At 37.1% G+C, this 19,672-nt stretch overlaps 1 protein-coding gene across 7 annotated transcripts in view; it reads right to left on the bottom strand.

Moving 5' to 3' along the window:
* Positions 1–255: 255 nt before the first annotated feature.
* NRCAM (neuronal cell adhesion molecule) overlaps positions 256–19,672 on the bottom strand; it is a 68,025-nt gene continuing 48,608 nt past the window's right edge. For 4 of the 7 annotated variants that reach the window (XM_010139618.1, XM_010139619.1, XM_010139617.1 and 1 more), the window contains 3 exons: positions 13,502–13,633; positions 10,310–10,388; positions 256–958 (listed from right to left, as the gene is read on the bottom strand). In XM_010139618.1, the coding sequence (XP_010137920.1) occupies positions 721–958; positions 10,310–10,388; positions 13,502–13,633 (449 nt within the window). In that variant the 3' untranslated portion in view covers positions 256–720. Of the gene's footprint in view, positions 959–1,530; positions 1,543–10,309; positions 10,389–13,501; positions 13,634–17,769; positions 17,923–18,962; positions 19,089–19,672 lie in introns of all 7 variants that reach the window. The other 3 variants (XM_010139615.1, XM_010139613.1, XM_010139614.1) reach the window with 2 other exon arrangements.

The following is a 19,672-nucleotide window of genomic DNA, read 5'->3' on the forward strand; positions in this document are numbered from 1 at the left end:
CTATGCCCTAAAATCAATTCCATGTGTTTTGATGTAAAAATAGAACACTGTACTGCTGTAATACTCGACAGATTAAAAAGGCTATGAAGTAATAGGAGCAAAGAGCAGATAATAGGGTCTCATTAAGCATCAGCAAATGCAAGTGTCATACTTAAATCATTTAGCAATTATATACTGTACATACTGTTCCTAACTGTCTTGCAAAAAGACATATGATAGCTAGACATTAAGTCACCAATTTCACAACAATGTCCACAAAGACATTGAAGTTCTATAGAATACTACGATAACACTCTGACAATGAAAACGGAATTCATACCCAGGGATTCAGCTGAGGACTGCATAACAAATTGTCAAACCAGGTTTTTATAGTGTACACGAGGTTATCTGTGAATTGTGTAGCTTTTTTTTTTTTCCCATGCATTATACTGTATTTTCATCAGGAAATAAAATTACAAGTCGATGTTACTGTTTGTGTCAGTTCCTTTTTAAAAAGTAAAAATACCCAAGTTTGGAACAAAGCTTGAATTTCGTACTTTGATTCATACTAACACACCACTTGATGTGTCGTTACGCTGCATAACTGTATTGACCTGCATGTTCTCATAGCATTAACATCTTGTGGCGAGGAGCTCTGTTACCTGCATGTTCATAGCATGAGAAGGAGGATGTACAAGTGCTTTAAACAAACTGAAGGTACAAGGGGATGGAGTTCTGTGATTACACAAATGAATTCATGGCATTTACGGGAGAAGGAGCCTCAGAGCTTTCATTTCCTTCTGCAGGTTCTTTCTCTTTTTTACCACTATATTGTCCAATAAAGGAGCCATCCTCATTGAACTGACCATTTACACCTTCTCCATAGTCAACTAAACTATCGTCGCTGTCTTCTTTCTTCACAGTTCTGTCTGAAGGCGTCCGGCTTCCTTTTTTTAGAGGTTTATGGTCCTCCGCATCACTGGAGATACAAACAGACAGACAGAAGGGATTAACTGATGTATTACAAATTAAGACGAAATCAGCTATGCATGCAGAGTTTATAAAAAGCATGTGTGCAGCCCTATCCTCCTTTAGTAAACCCACATCACATTGTAGAGACAGATCAATATGATGCAGTTGACATGAATACATGGTGTAGGAATGGTTTAAACAGAGAATGTCTTCAGGGAGGGAGGTGGTTTCGTGGCTTCTTGTTTTTGTTTTTTTTTTTTTTCCCCCATCGTGCATGACTTTTTAATGGTAAGGTTTGTTCCTTTGGCTCAGAAGCAATTTAGATGCAACTGCAAGCATTAAAAAGAGGGTTGTGAAAAAAATAATTTATTTGTTTTCCAAAGTAACAAGCTTATGATGTGCTGTGAAGTTAGTCTGTTAAACTTCTTAATTTCTTTGACACCTTGAACATGAATGAAGAATGAATTTGGTTAAATGAAATATACTGATTTTCTTTACTAGTCATAAAGAAAATAAAAGTGCTGCATTTCAAATAATTTGTTACATAATGCAGGCCAGGCTTGCAATTTTCAACCTTACCTTTCAAGAGACCTACATATTCCATTAAATGGGTGCAGAAGAAACAAATGAAAATAGCCTAAGAAGAAAAGCAAAGTCCGTATCCTGATAGTGATCAGTATTTTATCAATAATAATTTGCTCTTAAAAATTGCTAAAACATTTACTGTATACAGGTAAAGATATGATTTAGCTTACAGGAGCTACAGTTGAGCAGTTAAGAGCATGCTTAGTTCATTTAAATACTTATGAGATCAACCTCCTTATTCTTAGCCATGACCGGTAACTTGTTCTGACAGTGATGATGGTGATTTGGAGGACAACAGCAAAAGAAAAAGAAGGAAAGGCAGGGAGGAGAGGTCCCTCTGGCAAAGAACTGTGGTCGGTCCCTTGTCAGTGGAATAGCTGCGGCACCAGCAGCCTCTCCAAATAAACCTGCAGCTGTGGTCAGCTTGTATTTCATGAAACAGATGCAGTTGGGCTCTTCTCAGAATACTTTACACTGCACTTCAGTTTCAAGACGAAGATTTCGGCAGTGGCTCTAAAGCATTTCCAACTAAACCCTGCACTTTCAGGTGCATTTATTTCTCTTGTCTTAAAAAGAACATGTGACTTTATTTGCATATAGGGTACAAAAGAATAAGTGATTTTTGTTTTTTTTTATTTAAAGACTCCCACCTTATGGAAAATATAAAGAAACATGTACAGAGCACCACGGGAATAAAAATATATTTACAGTATCCACAATATTAGACTGAATGTATATTCAGCAAATTAACTGTGTAATTCCTAAACCCAAATACCTTAGTTCTTCCAATAATTATATTTTTTTTCTAATGAAGATCTTTGAACACCCAGAGAAACCATATATATATATACACACACAGCACATACAAGGTCACACATATATCGTTAGCTAACATACGCCCTGTTGAAGAAACACTTCACTATTGCTAGAAAACTATTACACCCATTTTCCATTAAGCTGCTTCTCCTCATGTCATCAGCTTTTTTGGAAGACTTCAAGTTACCACATTCTAGAAGCAGCACACCTCTAATACGCATATACTTACAGGAAACGCCTACCAGAGATTTTATTCTTCTGTGCATACACAAGAAAGAAGTGGTAGGAATATCTACTTTATTAACACATAAGAAAATCTTCACGTTTAAAATACACAAAGGCAAAGAGTCTAAACTTGACTAATGGGTCTTGACTTTGTTTTTAGTGATTGCTGTGTACATGTCACAAGGATAAATACATCTTTGATCTCCTGTTCTCAGTGATACGGCAGTGTATAGGCTACTAATGTGTACAAGAATGCCACTGCAAAACACCAAACACCCAGCAGCGAAGTGCAAATGTTTGTAACACTGCAAACACAAGCAGATTGCAGAGACATCACCAAAGGGAGCTCACTCTGGAAGGCCCCTGTATTTAAAAGGTTGAAGACAGAACTGAGTATTTCGGAATCACATGCTGTGCAGTTTCTCCACTGCCCTCGTCAAAGGGCATCAGAGTCACTGTAACAGGTCATACGAACCAAACAAAGACCACCAGGCCCTCACGCTGAAGTCGTACCGGGTCCTACTCCCAAAGAAGAATGACGTGCAGTGTTTAACGCCCTCTGGGTAATAGCGTTTAGTACAGACCATTGCACATATGGTTTCCTGTTTGATCTTAGAGAGTAGCTTCATAACTGCTTACGGTGTAATATGTAGGAATGAAAATAAATTAAAACTGCATTTGTACCATATTCCAACTGGTCGAGAAGCTCTGTGCAAATATTCTACAGATCAACCCTGTCCTGTGTAATTCATTAGGTTGGAATATACACTAAATAAATAATAAACCATCACTGTATTTAAAAAAATGCACATTTCTGTGTTTAATCCAATAATGCTCTATTTTCATTTGTACCTCAGATAAATCTGCGTGTGGGAACTTCTGCTCTTTGGGTTTTCATGGTTTTGAAAACAAAGTTTATTTATAAGCCAAACAATGAAGAAATACTTACACGGTTGGTTGCGTTATGTCTGTGATTTTTCTATATTTTAGGTAAGGATGCAGATTGTGCTGTCTGTCTAATTAAAAGCAAACACACAAGAGTGCAGATTTACCCAGCAGTGTACCCGCACAGGGGTGGGTGCTGCTGCAAGGGCGTGGTTACAGTAGATGCAAAAATGGAATCTGACCCTGGGGATTCCCTGCCTTTTGTGCACATGGAGAAAGAAGCTCTGCCAAGACTCTGGCAGTGGGAAATGAAGTGGGATTATGCAGGGTGCTTTCCACTCCTTGTTCGGGAAAAGGCAGTATGCACCATGGTGCCATGTACTCTTTATCAAACTGCATTATGACCCTTGTATTAGATGAATAAAATGTTTTGGGTGTTCATAAACCTATTGTTCATAAACCTATTCCAAAATGCAACCAGAGTAGATGATAATTTCTTGGAGTTTTTGTTTGTGGTTTTGCTTTGTGACTTTTGTCCTTACCTAGGGTAACACCATGAAATAGAAAGTAAAGTGCAAATTGGATTGACTAAAATTACAGTGGAAAACTGAAAAAGTTTTTGAAAAGTGTCACGTACGCAGCGCATACAATTAACAGTGACATAACAGGTACTGGGAAGGAACAAAACAAACGGTGAGAATGGGTATGAACTCAATATTTAGATCAGATTGCTATGAAAGTTAAGTGTAGTGATACTTTCACTATTTGTTGTCTTATACATAAACTCCATACTAGCAGCTTTTTAAGGATGGAAGTCTCTCAATGAAGACTGATAGGTACCTGCCATTTTGATATCCACCACACACTTCTCTTGCCCTTTGAGTAAGAACAGCACTTAATATTAAAACATTCTCTAGAAGCGTGTTTGAAATATTTTTCATGAACGATTGCTAATACACGAATGTTTCTTTTTCTTCTTAGTTCAATGAAATACACATTAAACTTGCAGCTAACGATTAAGAGAAATAAAAAATACGGAGGTGACAATAACATGTGTAAGCGCAAAGTATAAACTTTTTTTTTTTTAGGAAAGTACTTCCATTTCACAAGCTCATCAGTTATTGAAAGAAATATGTACCTTGAAATCTCCTTTCTTCTTTCAACTTTTCAATTTTTCTTCCTTAGATATGGGTACATGCAGCAACCAGTCAGAATGGGGAAGACAGTTTTACGATGCCTCTGCAGTCCAGCAGGCAACTAGTTCCCACTAAACTTTGCCACATTCATGGACATGCAAAAAGACTCAATATATGGTTAGCAATATACTACTTTTCCTTGTAACACAACTGTCAGATGAAAGGCAACATAAAACAAACAAACTCAGTAAAGCATTCTGGGCTACTGGATGCAGAAGATGAAAACTGTTGGCAGTAAATTCCCTCTTTGTGGCCTCAGGTCAACAGCCCAGAAATGTTTAAGTATAAGCAGTCACATAAAGCCACAGAAGTACCTCACACTATGGCTTCCCTGCACACTCCAGGACAACCTCTGCCACAATACCCAAGAGGTTTCTGCTCACGCTCCAAAACTGATAGGACTGCGCAAATGAAGGATGCTTTCCCTCTACGCTTATGTACCTGTATCAGTCCAGACTTCAAAACATTCTACTGTTTCTAATCTAGCTACGACATAAGAACATCTGTATTCATTTTCTGAGTAGTTTCTCTTTAGCATCTCTAATGCTCAATCTTCAATCTTGGCAGGAGCTGGAAAAACTGGGAGATTGAGCTCTGGCTTTAAATAGCAATGGGTTGAAAAAAATGACTCACTCCTTGTGAAAATTTAAAGAAAAATCTGCTTGAGAGAAGTTCAACCTACTTTCCACCTTTGGTATTTTTGGTGGAAAATCATCCAAAGGGAAATCAAAGCACTGATTTTAAAAGTAGTGACACAGATGTCCAAGCATTAAAATGAGACAAAGAAAGGACTAGGTGTAAACAAGGACACATAAGACCACTGCCAAATCCAGTCAGACTGTTCAGAGACAAGAATTCTTCAGGCAGTCCATTAACATTATGTCTTGAGCTAGAAGGGACCAAGTTTAGAATTACGGTGCTGAGGAACAAATCATTGCCAGGTCCCCGTGGAAGCACACCTAAGCTGCAATATAACTTGAATAACTACAAGAGAAAAAAATACTACTGTTGTTTACAAACTGTATTCTCATTGTTAATCAACCCAGAAGAAGAAGGGAGAGCAATATATTATCTAGCAATCTCAGAACTCTCCATCAACCAATTACAGAAAGTCTCTCATCGCATATCCAAGAATTTCTAGAAAAAATACTGTGTGTCAAAATGTTGAAGAGGCAAAATAATTCAACAAAATGGGAAAACATCCTACGTCACCACACTAGCATTTCTCCTACTGTAGTTGCCTTGTCCTGTTTGATCTTCCTAAGAACTGTGCAGACTGCAATGAGACTCTAGGCTTTCATACCTCCTGTGACGTTAACTGAGATGAGCACGCCTGCAGTCCCTCCCTGGCCGTGAATCCACGGGTCTGTAGATGACATAACTTTCAAATTTCTCTCGATTTAGGCCCAGGATGGAAATTTAGGTTGATTTATACACCTATGCTGACCTGAACAGGAGCTCTAGATAGTCTTTAATTTTAATTTAAATAAATGTATGTTTGTGGTACTTCTTGTTTTTCTTGCAGTTTCTTGGTGTTACCATTGACTAGCCACAATTTACTATCTCAGTCTGCTACAACTCAGGAAACCACTGGGATTGTGGTACAGGTTGTGACAGAGGCACTGTTTTCCCTTATTATGGAAAGGGCAGGTATTCCTCCAGTGACAGGAACAGTGTCCCTGGTCATTCTGTGGTTCCCAAAACACCTGTGTTTCCTAAAGCATTATTTCGTTTGTTAGACTGATTCAACAGGAAAATTCCACGTCGGCTGGTTCTGCAGAAAGTATGCTCCTACGATGAAGTTGAAGGGTGCAAAACTTCAAACAAGTCCAAGCCACCCCAAGACCACTGGGAAGCCCAGAAACTGAATGTGACAAAACTCTCCACTAAAATTGAGAGTTATGACTTCTCTAGAGTATCTTAATTAGTCATTAAGATTTAAGTAATGTAATAATTTAAGTCTTATTTTGAAACAATTCATTTTCTAAGCAATGGGCTTACTTGTCCAGAAATATTGCAGTCCGTTAAGCAAAACTTTTCCCAGTTCCTGAGAAAGAAGGAAGCAAATCTGTGTTTTCAGAAAGTTCCTCTTGATGGTCTGGTGTCTCTCTGAAAGTGAGATTTCCTTTCATACTTGGTATGAAATGATTGTGAGACCTTATACTTCCCCTTCCCTCCTTTAAACTTTGGAGGAGAACGAAAGGAGCTCAGACACTTTTGAGGATAAGAACACAAAGAGCTTCCAAGAGAGCTCTTTTTTTTCACGTGACATAAGGAGTGTTTGTGTCCTGAGAAATCCTTCATGATCCGGACCAAGGATTCACCGAATAGCTTGCCGCCTGTGTATGGTAAAGACAGCAGTTTACGTTTTAGATTCTGCGATGAGGTCCAAGGACGTAGCCATATAGCTCTCCGCGCTACAGTGAGGCATGCCATATTTTTCACAGTGAGTCTAAGAGAGTCCTCAGCTGCATCGTGGATAAAATTAGCTGCAATTCTACATAGCCTGTGTTTCCTCTGCATGACACCAGATGGGACCCATTTCTTTTTGAATCTGGCTTGTTCTTCCTCCAACCATATTAGTAACGCTCTAGAAGCATAAGTGCAGTAGATAGATACTCCAAGCTGGGCTGCAGCTAGCTTGAAAGATCTTTTAATTGCTTCCTCAACCTTTCTATCAGTAGGATCTTTAGGGACAGCATCCATATTAGCAGGCACTGAGAGTCCAGAACCACCAGTAACTAGCGCTCTGTCCACCTGAGGCAAGGCCCCCCACAAAGCAGCTTTGTCCAATGGAAAAGGGTAGAGTTTCTGCAGCACTGCTGGGGCTTCATGCTTTGCCTCAGGATTACTCCAAATCCTATAGACAAGATCTTCCACTGCTGCATCGATAGGAAGCGCATTATCTACCTTGTCTTCTTCAGAGGGGATAAGCAGTTCTTCTGAAGCACATTCAGATTTGCAAGATTTTAGCATTAACACTCTCTTTATATGCCTGAACAGATAATTCTGATTCTCCATGTCAAACTTACGCAGGAGATCTGGTCCTTCTTGGTCTTCTGTAGGGGACTCAGATGACACCTCGCCATCTTCAGGGGATGACTCAACCTCCAAGGCCTTGTCAGCCTCAGATTTCTGCTTCCCAGAAGCTGTTTGATCTTTTACATTGTCCATACAGTCAGTCACAAAAGTTTGGGAACTGCTTCCAGTTGCTTCTCGAGGAACCACTGGAACTTCTGTAATTGGTACCCTGGGATGCTTTACTGAATGGGACCTAGCCTGTGCCACAGAAGTTATACTTTGTCTTGCTGCTGCCAAAGCATCCTTTAAGACAGTTGCTAGCTCAGGCAAAATTACAGATTTCATTAATGAATTCTTTTCAGATTCCGAGAAGTGAGGATTAGTAGAAGGTCTTACCTTCCTGTGGTAGGAGCTCTGAGTGTCTTCTGAATCTGAGCTGTAGTCTGGGGTCTGGCTGAACCAGTGCTGGAGAGAAGGCAGCTGCCTTGCCAGTGAGCCATGAACTGAATTGCAGCTGAGGGGTTTCTGGAAAGAGGATGGCTGTCCTGTCTGAGAATCTGAGACCTCCTCTGACCCCATTATCTCTTGCTCAGAAGCATGATGTCTAGAGCCAGGCCTGTACTTCCATTCGTCTGACCTCTTTTCCTCTCGGCAGAGGGAAGCAGAAACAGAACTAACCCTTGTAAGCTCTGAAGACTGCCTAGCCCTCCTCCTGGTGTAGGAGGTCTCTGATCTGGTGCTGGAGTATTGATCACCTGACCTTCTGAAGAAGTTGGATCTGTCAGATCTCACAGACTTTGCTTTGGTAAGGACAGGGTCTGCTTCAGGAGAATGGGCACAGCTACCTTTTCTTTTCTTTTCCTTGTCCAGTTTCTTTCCTGTCCAAGCAGGCATGGACCTGAAGTGATGAAAAAAGTTCAAAATGCTCGAATTCCTAGATCTTTCAATTTTTTTTTTTTTAAGGGGAAACCCTATACCTGTTTTCCCCAAAAGAAGCACTGTACCATGACCAGTGCCATGTGAGGCAGACAAACTGGGAAATGAGTGACTGCAGTGATGCTGGGCTGCAGAGAGGGTGCCAAGATATCTTCTGTAATCTGACTGGTTGCTGCTGCTGCCCTGTCTCTAAGGAAAAAAAGAGCAAAGCCCAATACAGACTAACTGCACAGAAATAAATTTTAGAAAGGAGTTTTTGCATGGTAAATAGGATGAGCTCTTTCATGTGGGCAACTCTGAAAGCCTGGCATGCATCTGTCCATATTCACCAGATGTGAGGTGGATAAATGCATTATAAAATAATTTAATAAAGCACTAGATGATGCTGCAGATTAACTCAAGCCACTTAAATATGGAGATACACATTTGAATATTGCTACAGGTTACACTTGAAAGCAAACTTGAATAGTCTTATTCTAAGCCTGAGAAAACATGTACCAATGTCATATCGTTTGTACCATTCTGTATGAAGGTCAGTCTCTGCTGCTGAAAGTTCCAAGTAGCGAAAAATAGAGGAGCACTGAAGGAGAATGCAAACTGGACTGTCTAGGAAAGCTTATACAGTACTTATCTACCTCTGCTTCCAAATATTGCTTCACTCTTCCCTTTTTGAGCTGAATTTAATGAATCCGTATGTACTTAATGCTGCAATAAAATACTATTCTGAACTCATTAACCTAAGAACAGAGCTTGTTTGTTTGTTTTTTTTAAATCAAGGAAAAATAAACAGAAACTGCACTTTGGCATTCAGAACTGTGTCTGTTCCAGTCAGATCAAGATGCACATTTCCCTTATACAAAAAATCTACTGCAACAGAATAGATCCTTCTTGCAAAAACTGATTTTTCTATATACGTTTGTAAACATCACACTTTCAAAATAAGAAAGGGCTTTTACAATGCTTTTGACACAGGAATGCACTATAAAATCTATCAGAACACCCACATAAAATATAACGGTATTGGTATGCTTAGAAAATAAAACTTTTCCTGTACTTATCAAAAAACCACAAATAAAATGCTCCTTATTTAACAAGCTGTATTCCTAACTGCTATATGACAATTACAATAAAGGGAGAGAGTCAGGAGTCAGAGCTGTGTTGGTCGCTTTGAAGCTCCTTGCTATGCCTCTTGCAGTGAAATACATGAAAGGGGGATTTGTTTTCTTCTTGGAGGACATTACTTCAGCTCTGTGTTACTGGATTAAGTGTTAGTACTGATAGCCATTTTAAATGCATTTGTTTTTCAGTCAATGTCTGAAAAGACAAGATTGTCTTTATTAGGCCTCGATAAGGAATATATTTTAAAAAATCATAATCTTAATGTGCCCTAACTGAAAGGACACTGTAGCTGATATTTTAACTACCTGAAAGATGGGTTTGTAAATAAAGATTCCTCACTTGGAGACAATTGTGTTTGAATGTCGATTAGTGAATGGCTTATTCTAAGCTTGGACCTTTCTTTTTTTTTTTTCTAATGGTATGGTTGAAATGCTTTCTATAGTTCTATACAACACTGGACACAATCTTTGTCAACATGGGAAAAAAGTTAGTTTTGAATTAATAAGTGTGATAATATACACAGTATATGTGTGACATGAACAGTGAACAAGTGACAAACCACACCAGCTGCTCACCTGTATTCACCAAATGTTCCATCATCTTCCTTCATAGGTTGTATTTCTGGATCAGCATGCGCATCCTCCTTTTCCTTCACTAAAATATTTGAAATAGTAATTTTTATCAGGAAACTGCAAGACGAGAAACCTTAAGACCTTAATTTCTCAAACTAATCACATTTGGCAGGAATGTGGTTTGAATAAAAATAATTTTTTTAAACTGGGACATTACGCTGTTACATTTTTTCCTTTGAAGGAAAAGATCTGTTCATTAGTAGTATAACCTTAATTTTATTCAAGTACAAAATACTGTATGTCATTCTGCATTACTGAACTTTTTTCTTCATTTCTAGCACTGAAGTTTTGTTAAAAATCCTACTGAAAGGCTTTATGTTATTAATAGAGCTGTTGTTCATTGAAATCTGAATAATTTAGTTTTACTTGTCCATGCTCCATATTTCCTCTTGATATTCCTCTCATACTGATTGATTAAACTGAATTGGATTAACTTGTGTTCACTGTCAGTTTGCACATTTCCTGCTGTCACTTCATGCACTACAGGCTACAGGGATTTTTAAATAATATTTTAAGAATTATTAATATTGGGGGAAAAAAGGAGTGGTCTGTTCATTTCTTCTTTTCTGCAACATGACCAAAAGCAAAGCAAAACCACCTACACCAGAACCTAAACTGAACACAACTGTACCTCCTGCACATCCATGTTATAGGTTTAGTTATTCACTGGTGGGAAGAAACACACGTGTATAACTTGTCCCTATAGAAAAACTATGTAACGCTTCTGTGTCCTTTGACACAGAAACCCACTAGCACCTGAGAAGATAGATGTTGATAGAACACAGATATTCCCGTAAGTTAAGATTGTTGACAGAGTAAAATACTACACTGACTTCTAGAATTATCTTTATGGTTCTTCCCTTAGCCTTTTCACTTCTATTTTTCTGGCTACTACTCAAATCTTTCCCTTGTTTAGCAGATACAGTTATATAATCTGATATACAATCTTTTATCTTTTCTCTGGTGATTTTCACATTTAATTTGTACATCAATAGTTTATATGCTGTTATTTAAGATCACATGAATTATTTCTGAAGTATTTTCTAAGTCTATAACTGCGATAACGCATAACAACTTGAAATGTATCAGGCTGCTCCAATTTCATACTGAAACGATTACTTTTTTCAAACCATAGGCAATCTCAAGATGACATGCTAAAAATTTGACAAAAAGGAGTTAATAACTTTGTGCTTTGCATTTGTCACAATCTGTGGCACGGTTCATTTGCATGACACATGAAACAGAATCAGCTCTAGAGTCACCACTACAAACCCGAACACATACCGTATCTGGAAATGCTATATACAGTCAAGGTCAACCTTTATATATTGGTGTGTATATGCATACGTAAGTGTGCATAAAAAAAATAATACCTTACGTCTAGTATTTCTGCAGAAACAGAGAAAAGAAGGGCATAGCAGGGATCTTCATTCACAAAGTAATGACAACATCAGCACCCAACTGCCTTCTATGCTTTTACTCAAACTGTGTTCTACCCTCTTCTAGATGGTGACTTACTCCAAGGCCTCCTTACTCTTCTCAGTTTCACCACTTCACTTGCTTTGTTCTAATTTTCCTTCTCTTCTCCCAAATTTCTCCACCTAGAGCCACTTTTCCTATATTCTCTCTAATCTCATTTACTCTTTAAAAAAATCCAAACATTAGGAAAAAACCTAAGATGATGTCTTCAGCTTGCCATTCAACTCTATACAACATCCTTAATCATCTGTCTTTTATTCGTGGGCAAAGGCACTTGGGACAGAAGCTTCTCTTAATTTTTGCTATCACTACAAATTTGCAATTAACAATTAAACAGTTAGATTGGGTGGAGTTTCTTGTACCTAATAAGGTGATTTTACCCACTTAGAAAAAATATTCTGCTATGCTAAGTTCACCTGTAAAAGATTTGCCTTTGAAAAGTTTTTAGTGTTCACTGACACTAGATTTCAGAAATGCACTGGTTAAAACAAGAGGAAGATATTAAAAACACAGTATGGATTTTTATTTTCTTTTTGTACTTTAAGTACATCCATCTTTTTCACGTCCAAATTAAAAATGTAATCTTCAAGAAGATTGAGTTGACCTTAAATAAACATTCGAGTCTGGATATTTATGTAATTTCCAAATCTTTGGAGTCTGTACTATACAACACAATTTTTTAATGAAATCAAGATTTTACATGAAACACAGCAATTGTACTTTCTGTTGTAGCTAGGAGAGGAAAAAGAAAAATCAAATTATCCTTTGATGTCCACTTAAACTTCATTCATATCCACTCACACCTCAACAGCTGCTCAGAGGTAGTTCTATGCAAACTGGCTGTCACTGCTCTTTTCAAAAGAGCTTTATTCCACAGATCTAGGGGAAAGCTATATATATAAGATACACATATGCCTTTTACAATATGCACACCCAGAGGAATAGAGCTTTGATAGAAGACATACATTGTATAGTCCTTATTTTTAATTACAAATGATAAAATATACTTGGCTGTTCCTAGGCCTAATACTAAAAAACCCCAGAAAACCTAAAAAGAAAAAAAATCTTATAAAGAAAAAGCTTACAGAATAAAGAACAGCCTAACTGAAGGATGGTAACTTCAAACTTAGCTGCAAAAATGCCGAGGCTGAAGATGACTCAGATTCTGAGAAGGAGGGTAACGTATTTCAGAAAAAATAACGTATGAAGGAATTTGTCCTGTGAAATGCAATCCCAGTACATCAAGATAACATGGTGCCTGTGATCTGATATATGTTTCCGCACTTTCTGACCAAGTTCCAACTCAGCTCGTTTTAGTGGGTTAAACCCATCTGCACCAGACCTTCAGAATGTGGAGTGTGCAGTAGTGGCAGGAGGACCAAGTATCTCAAACAAAGCTCAAACCTCTCTGGAGAGGCCACGTAGTAGTATGAACCTCCAGTAATGAAGGAGATACTTATCTTATGCTTAAACGGATTGAGGTTTCCTACTCACAGGGAGATTGCTTCTGACAAGCCAACCAAATAGTAAGACCGATTTACAACTTACACAACATAAATCTAAACCAGCAGCAAATGTAATTTCTGCAGTAAACCTGAGATCTGTCTTAATGGATTACCAGTAGATGATTTTTACTCTCATTGTTATATATCATACCTGGGTATTTGCCACCCTTATTCCTCCTTATGAAGCAAACAATCAGTAAAATCAAGATCAGAAGAGCAACGGCACACATAAGACCAATGAACCATCCTTGAGTAGCGATGTCTACCTGCCGACTTGCCATTGCTGGAGAATAAAAAAAGAAAAATGAAATGTTTTGCTGTATTTAAATGCTATGCTAATTCACAGAAATAATAGGCAGTATACATTATTCATTAATTACGGAATAACATTCACTGTGAAAATTAGTATTAGGAAAAACACTGATGCTGTATTTTGTGAATATTTTCATTATTCAAAACGTTTTCAAGTACATGTGCATAGAACTTACTTTTGAATATGTAAGAATTCTGCCAACATTTAACCTTAGCAACTACTTTGCAAAAATCTGTGCACATACTACACTGCTTTCCACAAACCTCAAACTATTCTCATTTTAGATTAAGCTACTGAAATGAAATTGCAAATTATAACTCACACAAACACGTCAATTGCATTCTGAAAATGAGTAAAAAGCCAATACTCATTAGCTAATGCACTCCCATCAGTCTGAAATGGGGAAACAGATGGGTCATTCAAGACCCTAACATTCAATTTCAACTAAAAATCAACAATGAAACATCCTTTAAAGCCTTATTAAGCATCATGTTTTCTTCCTCTCCTCAAACCCATACCTCATCCTACAATTTATCATGATTGCCATGATTTAGCATTAGCGATGACTTAACACAATGCCATTGGGAAGCCTTTCCTTGGCAGTGTTTCTCTCCAAATGCTGACTCTAGCTGGAAGATAATGCAAATGGTAAGTGAACTACACAGGAAACACTACAGTCACTAGCAGAGACAGGAATTATCTGTATGGAGTCAGGGCTGAAACCCTCCTACCGATCTCCAACACAGCAGGAGGATTTTCCCGGTGAAGTCTATTTTCTATTCCCCTGTCTGGAAACACACTACAGGCAACTGGCCTTAGGATCGCTGTTGGGGGAAAGTGGGATGGGTGAGAGGAGTTAGCATGCATGCTACTGACAGAAGAAGATGTGAAATGGAGGAAGATGGACATCCATCCAAACCTGTCTTCATTCTTCACTTTCTCTATGATGAGTTACCCAACAGATCTCTCTTTATTTGGGAAATAGAGACAAATACCACCTTCCCACACGAATAAGGAAAGTGACATGCAAAACACTTCCCTAAGTTTTTAGTAAGGAACAACAGTACTTCAAATCTCAGCTTAGTAGATACTCAGCCCTAGAACTGATTATGTTTGAGTGCTTCAGTCAGTTTCTTTGGATACTGTGAGTACATCAGCTCTCATGGCACAGTATGTTTTATCTGTTATCTGCTAGGGAAGGTCTGTAGACTAATTTCCAGTGAAGTGGAGGACACAATGAATGCACAGCTTTACACACAGAAATGTGAAAGTTTCAGAGCCCATGAAGATTTCCACCTCTCCTTAGATGGGATATAATTTTTAACAGAAGGTTCATAAAAATACATGAGGGAGAACTTATTTTCTGTGGAAGACTGACTGATCTCTAGCCACAATTCCAGGCAATGCAGCTGAAACTTCTGCTTGAAAAACATACTTGATGGCAACTGGGAACAGTCCTGTGCTGGCGCTGTCCCATGAACAATACCTGAGCCTTGCCTGGCAGATAGTTAGCTGACAAGAGACTGCACTAGGCTGGCAAGCATACTAACAATAAATGTAACAATATTTGATTACAGGACAGAATTCAAGCCCCTGTCCCAATGTTATTTACTAGTTAAGTCAGAGGCTGAGACAGCTAGCTTGGACACATCATCTCTCGATGGTCCCAGATTCCTGAGAGTTTTCAACGGACTGTATGAAAACTCAAAGTACCTCTGATGTCTGGAGACCATATCTACCCTCCATTCCATACAGAAGATCCACATGTATTCCACTTTAGGAGCACTAGGCTAAAATTAACTTTAACTTTCCTGCATCTTTTTGATCTTACGGGGCAAAGTTATAACTTTATTTTCATTTAAATAAATCAATGAATTAATGTGCCTGGTTACTGTGGAGTTACGATTAAGGAGATTTCCCAGCCTTTGTAAACAATATGCTTTCTGATATTTAGAAACTGACTCTTTCTTATATGCACAGTACTTTAAACTATATTTGCCTAAAAATGTCTACATTTTATATGAATACTGTATATACATCTATTTATACATAATTTATATACCATATATAAATACATAAATTTAAACCTATGTAAGTGGCTGTCTTAAAAAACCAAATCAAAGGCGATCTTCCTCTGAATTATAAGTCAAATGAAAATAAAATTTTGTCTCCATGTTAAGGTTAAAATTATTTTGAGTTTTGCACATATACATTCATAATAAGGCATTAAAGGTTGTACAATACATACTGGGTGGTAAAATGCAAAAGCACATTTAACATTCACATGTAGTAAGAAATAGCATCAAGCAAAACTCATGCATAAGAATACGCAAGATAGATGGGAAGGAGTAAAGATGAAAACTTAATTATGCAGCTTCCTGTATTCTTGAACTTATTGCATACCCAGTAGGAAAGGGTTTCTAGATCTCAGTGAAACTTTTAAAAGGCACAACGTTTCCTACTTACCCTAAGCAAATTACTTGCTTCAGGCAGAAAGACATTTACTCTTGGTGAACTGCTAATGCAGGAGTCAATGCAGTGCACTGCACTAGTACACTCAGAAAGATAAACCCTTACACTGTGAAGACAGTGTTCCTCTCTAAGAAATGCTTGTCAAAGAAAAAAAAAATGTGGCAAAAGCCTCATCTGTGAAATATTGCAGTTCCATTCCTAATTAAGGACATATTCCATATTACAATATTTTCCAGTGTGACACAACATTTTCCTGTAAGAAATATGCTATGTATATACTTCAGTTGTGGACACTGAAGCCTTCCATTATCAAGAAGCAGAAAAGAGTGGCTTTCAATTCTCTTCTTCTGTGACTGCTGCAGGACATGAGCCCAGGTGCCTGGGTTCATACAGGATTCCTTCTCTACTGGCTCAGTAATTTTTGTGCAGAGAGATGCTTTTGGGAAGGGTTCCATTCAACTTGTTTAGAATGATACTACAGTCCTGATCCTTGTTTTACTGCGGCTTTAGGCTTTGGCTGTGTATTTGCATAAAATTTTACAGATCTGCTCTTATACTGTTAGCTGCCTCTGGCATAAATAACCTCTGTGTTTAACCCATACATATTTCCTTGGCACTGTTATTCATGTTTAGAAAGCCTTCCTGCAACATGCTAAACTGTGAACAGAAATGGAAGAAAACAAAGCAAAAAAGTATGATTTTAGAAAGTGCTCACTTTCAAACTGGCATATTCATTATTTACTTTTTTGATTGATAATTATTATATATTGTTCAAACATGTTTTCATATTTAAACTCCTTTCTTAAATCATAACATTCTGGAGCTGGTGAGGCTACTGCAAAATAACTATGCACTGACCAAAATGCTTGGAATGAGCAGAAGTGGCTAGAAATACACAACATATAGCAACAGATGACCAGGAACATGCTGTGATGGCAATGACATATTCAGCTAACATCAAAAAAACTTCCGGTAAAGCCCTTTCTCTGAGTTAAAAGAACAAGCATTACTGATTTGCTTATGAAGAAGTAAAACTGAAATCTGTACTTAAGGAACTTGTACAGGCTCACTCATTCACATGATATAGTTGTGACATCAAAATTTATACAAAACCAGTGTATGACTGGAAAAGAAACATTTACAAGTAGGAATCTCTCAACACTGGTATAAATAGATTACATGAGACATCAAATTCAATCTGTACTTCTGACTATGCAAACATTTTAGCTCAGATTTTTTTGTAACAAAACTGATCACATACAGATCATTAGTTTTAAAAATATACACTTGGCTCTTATTTAAATGCTGCCATCTAATTAATTAGAAATTAGAAATAACTGAAATAGGTCCTCTTCAGTGTGCAGCACACAGATGGAGTGCAAGCAGTGAGTATCTTGCCTCTAATAGAAACATCAGACAAGTAGAGTGAATTGAAAGGATGAAAACATTCATAATCTGCATAATAAATGTGCTGGCATTATTTAGGAGTTTATAAAATAATTCAACATTGCTCTATAAAAAGAACATGCAAAGACGCTAGCTACAACATCTCTCAGCTAGAAGCAGTTCAGTGTTTCAGCACTTGGTCTACCACCATTCTGACTATGATACAGAATTGGTACAGTGTGCCTCACCTGGACCTGTCTCAAACACATCCTCTGAACTCCTAAAACCAGACAGGCCCTCAGCACCAACCCGGACTTTATATGCTGTTCCTGGTGTTAAACCCTTTAACACAAAGAAGCTTCGAGAACCATTTACAATTTCTTTTTTCCAATCTTCTTTGCCTACAAAAATTTTAGGAAAACAACATATTGGAATTTTAATTTTTGCTGTATTACTGAAAGTTTCTAGACAGAATACTATTGACAGTTATGTGACTAAACTATGGATTGGCTGAAAAAATAACTGTTCTCTCAAAAAATAATAAAATCATATAAAATTAACAAATAATATATTGCATGCAATATATTGAAGAAGACATTGTACATGAATTATGAAACTATTTTAAACATTTGTTCCATTGTACTAGAGAAACAGTGTTTTCATTTATTTTTTAATGGCTTTTTTTGACTTGCAATTATAAAACACATTAAAATAATTTTATTAAATTATACTTCTATAGTTTCAGTTAATATTTACTTTAGTTGAGACGTTCTACTTCAAAATCTGAACATCTCTCTCTTGTATCTTTTTCTAGTACAGTCTCAGCTGCTTCTTTGACCAATATCTAGAAAAATGCATTTAAATTCCAATTTTCAGATAGGTCATCTTTAGCCATAACTTTAGAAGTGTAGAGTATTTGAATAAAAATACCTTGGTTTTATTAGCTAATCATGTTTTAATTATTAGTGGTATTACCAAAGATTAAAACCTGGTTTTACGCCAATAAAAGTTGGTTGATATATTATTTTAAGGTTTAATTTAACAAAGAATATTGTTTTGATTTTCTCTCTAATTTAATTCCTTTTTTTCTTGAAATGGGCATAATTTATAAATATTTATATCCTATTTTAATGCAAGTAATCATATTTCTACACATGTATTTACTGCATGACAAACAACTTCTTGCAAACATTCAAAAGAATTTATAAAATAATACAAAGGAACAAAGGCTGATATTCTACCTAAGTATCAAATACCTGCTACACATTGATGTTTATTAAAATGAAAATTATTTGATCTTCCTGATCAAATTAAAAAATAATTCTTCTAGACATTTAAAAGCTATCATTAACACTCGGTCAATTTAAGACCACATTTACTATAAAAATCTTTGAAAATATCTTTGAACACTTTAGCAAAATTTAATGAAATGATTTCTTACTGCCTGCCACACCATATTCAACATAAAAGTTGGTATGATCTGGTCCCTCATACTCCCAACTGATATTGGCATAGGTCTCAGCGGCAGCTGTTGTAACATTTCTGATCCTTGGATAAAGTGGTTGCACTGAATACACAATAGAAAAACAAAGCAGAATACAAAATTGTGACTTCATACATTAAAAAAATATATTTTAAGAAGTTACTGTGTTAATTTAGACCATTTCATTTGTCGTTGTTTCCATTACTGGAAATTAGTGACTAAAGTAGCATCTTTGGTAACTGATTCCTAGGCAATTACTACACTATGAAATGATAAAATAAAATCTATTGAGCATGCCCTGTAACACAAAAACCACCAAGTACTTAAAAATACCTAATTGCCAAAATTTTGGAAGACATTATTTCTATTCTTCTAGAAGTAAAACGCTGATAGTTGGAAAGTGAGGACGTTGTCAAGGTAATGAGAAATGGCAGGAGAGAATGGAGTTACAAAGGTGGTACACACCTCGTTTTAAGGCACGTGTCACTGAATGGACTGCAAATGCCTCAACTGCAAGCCCTTACAGGATTGTCTCTCTATTGCAATGATAATGATAAAAAACGGAAGACAATACCCTTATAGAATGTTGGACGGACAGTGTGCATGACTGGGGAGGTTGCAAAAAGGATTTCTGAATATCCTTCACCATCAGAAAAGGGAGTAGGAAA

Source organism: Buceros rhinoceros, unplaced genomic scaffold, assembly GCF_000710305.1.
Source record: "Buceros rhinoceros silvestris isolate BGI_N320 unplaced genomic scaffold, ASM71030v1 scaffold1997, whole genome shotgun sequence".
In the NCBI taxonomy this organism is placed as follows: Eukaryota; Metazoa; Chordata; class Aves; order Bucerotiformes; family Bucerotidae; genus Buceros; species Buceros rhinoceros.